The following is a 3,226-nucleotide window of genomic DNA, read 5'->3' as shown; positions in this document are numbered from 1 at the left end:
CCTTTCTTCTATCTTGCTCTCTTCTGCTTTCTCTTCTCTTCTTTCTTGTTCTTCTCTTTCATTGTAGATCCCTTCACACCTTCTTTACTGTGTTTCTTGCTCCGTGAGAATCCCTCGTCTTCTCCCTTTTCTTTCTCATCTATCTTTAAGCCATCTTTCCTGTATGTAACCTTACCTCACGCGGCCTTCATGTATGTGTAGAGACTGGGACAACTCATGGTTCTCTGACTATCATTTCTCTCTCTTTCCCGAGCCTTCTCCTTTCTCTAGGATGTCTCTCCCTTGCTTTCGATCAAGATGTTGCCGCTCGTCTTGAGACAGCAGATGCAAAGAAAGAGAAGAAGGAGAGATTTCTCCCATCTTCCTTCTTCTCTTTCTTCTTCTTCTTTCTCTATGCTCATATCTTCAACTCGTAGAAGGCCAGAGAAGAAGGACATCTCCACGTACGGGTCTCTTCCTGGGCCTCTCTCTTCTCTTTGTGTGCTGGAAACATTCGGGCAACACATGCACCGATCCATCGCTTCTCGCCATCCCCGTCGTCCTTCTTCTTCTTCTTTACATCGATGGAGACACTGGAGAGTTTTGACTCTGTCCACCACGCCTTCTCACTCTCCTTCTTCCTCTCTTTCCTCTTCTTCGTCTTTCTCTCCCTTTCAACGGCTTGAACTCTCTCACACACATTCAGCACCAACACAGCAGCATCCATCGCTTCATCTGCAGTCTCCTTCCCCGATTTTACTTCCGAGTGTCTCTTCAGAAAGTAAAAGTACCTTCTTAGAGATTAGAAGAACCTCAGAGAAATCTGTCTTTCTCTCTCATCATGAAAAGACAAACCTCCATCGCATCTCTCTACATTCTTCTTCTTGTTCTCTCTCCTCTCTCTCTTCCTCTTCTCCCAGTTCTCCTCTTTCTTCACTGACCTCCTTTAACCGAGCGTTCAGCACCCATCAAAATTCTTCTTCTTCCTCTTCTTCTCAAGCTAGACAATCGACATCTTCGCATGCAACGTCTCCTTCACCTGTAAGCAAACCGCAGGAGGAGTCTCGATCTCGTTTCCAGCTGTTTAAGAGATCTGTGAACCTCTTCAGTCTTTCTTCTAAGAAAACTTCTCTGCAAGGAGATTCTTCCTCGAAGAAGAAAGATAGCCCTTCAACTTCTCTGAAGATCTCCCCTTCTCTGTCGAGAGATAAGAAAGAAGAAGAAAAAGAACAAGAAGGAGAGAATAAGAAGGTAGGGACGGGGGAGTCGTTGAAGGAAGGAGCGAGAAGTGAGAATCGATTGGAGGTGAAAGGAAGAGAGACAGGTGTTAAGGGAAGGAGAGAAAGAGAAGAAGAGGGAGAGAAAGCTGACGAAGATGAACGAGAGACTTTAAGAGATACTAGTCGTCACTGGCTAGCTGAGAAAGCCTCGAGGCAGAGCAGAAGAAGAAGAGGGATGGGACCAGAGAGAGAGAGATATGAGGAGAATCGAGGCTCCAGGAGAATCGATTCGCATGGCTCCTATCCTCGTGTCGCGATTGTCCTAGCTCACGCATCCTCGTAAGCTGTCGGAGAATCTTCAACAGAAACTAGACACTGTAGACATGCATCTCTCTCGTTAGACACATCTAGACAGAGCTCTCTAGATGTAGGGTGCTTGTCCTCACAGGCGGATATATATATTACATATGGAGGAATGTGTATTTGTATGTATAAATGTATATATATGTACATGTGTAAGTATATATGTGGGGGTTCAGGAGATATGTCTGAGTTTGGATTTCTCTTGCTTGATTTATGTTCTTCTGTCTGTCTACATCTCTAAGGATAACGGGAAGTATGAAATCTCCAGTCTGTAAGGAGACTCTAAGCTATTGAAGCGTGCCTTTGGCAGTGCATTCCCCCGTAGCTGTCCTGCTCAAGTTTCAGGTGTATGTACACCTCCCGAGTGGTCGACCCCACATACACATACATTCCAATAGACATACATAATCTAATCATTTGCCTTTCGTTTTTTCTTTCGATCCCTTTCCTCTGTCTCCTTCACAGACTCGACCACCCAACCTCGCCTGTCTCAAAGCCCTTCGTTCTTTTTACAAAAGCACTTCTCTCTAATCTGTTTCTTCCCTCTTCTTCTCTTTCTTCTACCGAGCCCTCGGAGGTCGATGACGACGTCTCTTCTCATCCTGATAAGCCTACTCAAGCATCTCTTTTCGAATCTTCAGAAAGATCTTCTTCTTCTTTTTCGTCCAATTCTCATTCACCTGGAGATAGCAAGAGTGGGGGAGAGGAGGAGGAGAAGATGTCTAGACAGTCGTCGTCATTCTCTCCTTCCCTTCATCCCGTCAAGTGGAAGTATCCTTTTGAGTTTCTTACTGTCGATGTCTCAACAGAACCTCAGCTAGCTGCGTGTCTCCGCGTCTCGTCTCTTCCTTCTCTGATCATGTTCTACTACCAGAGAGAGCATGCAGGTAAGAGGATGATAGAAATTCTGAGGTGTAGAGACAGAGATAAACAATTCAAAGTTCCTTTCGCCTTCTCTTTCTTCCACATCTCTTCTTCTCTCTCGGTCGGTACTTTTCTTTCATCTCTCTGTCGCTCTGACGGTCTCTCTTTCCTTCATTCATTCTTTCTTTCTTTCGCTTACTTCTTTGTTTCCTTTTCTAATCTTCCGACGTGACGTTGCTAATATAGAGTAGAAGACGTGTGAACGAAGTCTTTTGCTTTTCTCTTCTTTTCTTCTGTTTAGACAGACTCAACATATTCCCCTAAATCTGTGGATAATATAGGACACGACCCTAGCTATTTAGGTGTCTATTTTCTATAAGAGATAGTGATAGAGGAAGAAGAAGAGTGAGAAGAAGAAGAAGAGTGAGAAGAAGAAGAAAGGATTTTTCTCTAGCGAATAGAAACGACTCACATGTGTGTGGGTCATTTTTAATTCACTTGGAAAATTTCTTCTCTTTCTCTTCTCGTCGTTAAGAAACGTCATCTCCTCCTTCCTCTTCCTCTTCCTCTTCTTAATCTTCCTATTTTCCTTGGTATTCCAGCTCTTCTTCTTCTTTCTCTTCTTGTTTTGCTCCTAGCCTTTCTACCTATTTCTATCCTTCTTCTTTTCCTTCCTCTTCTTATTCTATCAGTTCTTTCTTCTTATTCTCATTCTCTCTTCTTCTCGAATTCTTTGTCACCTTTCTTCTTTCTTTGCTGCTTACACCTATCTATCTTTAATCTATCTATCTATTCTGAAT

General features: G+C 43.5%; 1 protein-coding gene across 1 annotated transcript in view; it reads left to right on the top strand.

Moving 5' to 3' along the window:
* The window catches only part of CSUI_001347 (uncharacterized protein), a 12,393-nt gene continuing 9,167 nt past the window's right edge, over window positions 1-3,226 (top strand). The window contains exons 1-2 of the mRNA XM_068061553.1: window positions 1-1,538; window positions 2,028-2,449. Of these exons, the coding sequence (XP_067926471.1) occupies window positions 298-1,538; window positions 2,028-2,449 (1,663 nt within the window). The 5' untranslated portion in view covers window positions 1-297. The remainder of the gene's footprint in view (window positions 1,539-2,027; window positions 2,450-3,226) is intronic.

Source organism: Cystoisospora suis, assembly GCF_002600585.1.
Source record: "Cystoisospora suis strain Wien I chromosome Unknown contig_537, whole genome shotgun sequence".
In the NCBI taxonomy this organism is placed as follows: Eukaryota; Apicomplexa; class Conoidasida; order Eucoccidiorida; family Sarcocystidae; genus Cystoisospora; species Cystoisospora suis.
This window is presented reverse-complemented; position numbering and strand designations above follow the sequence as displayed.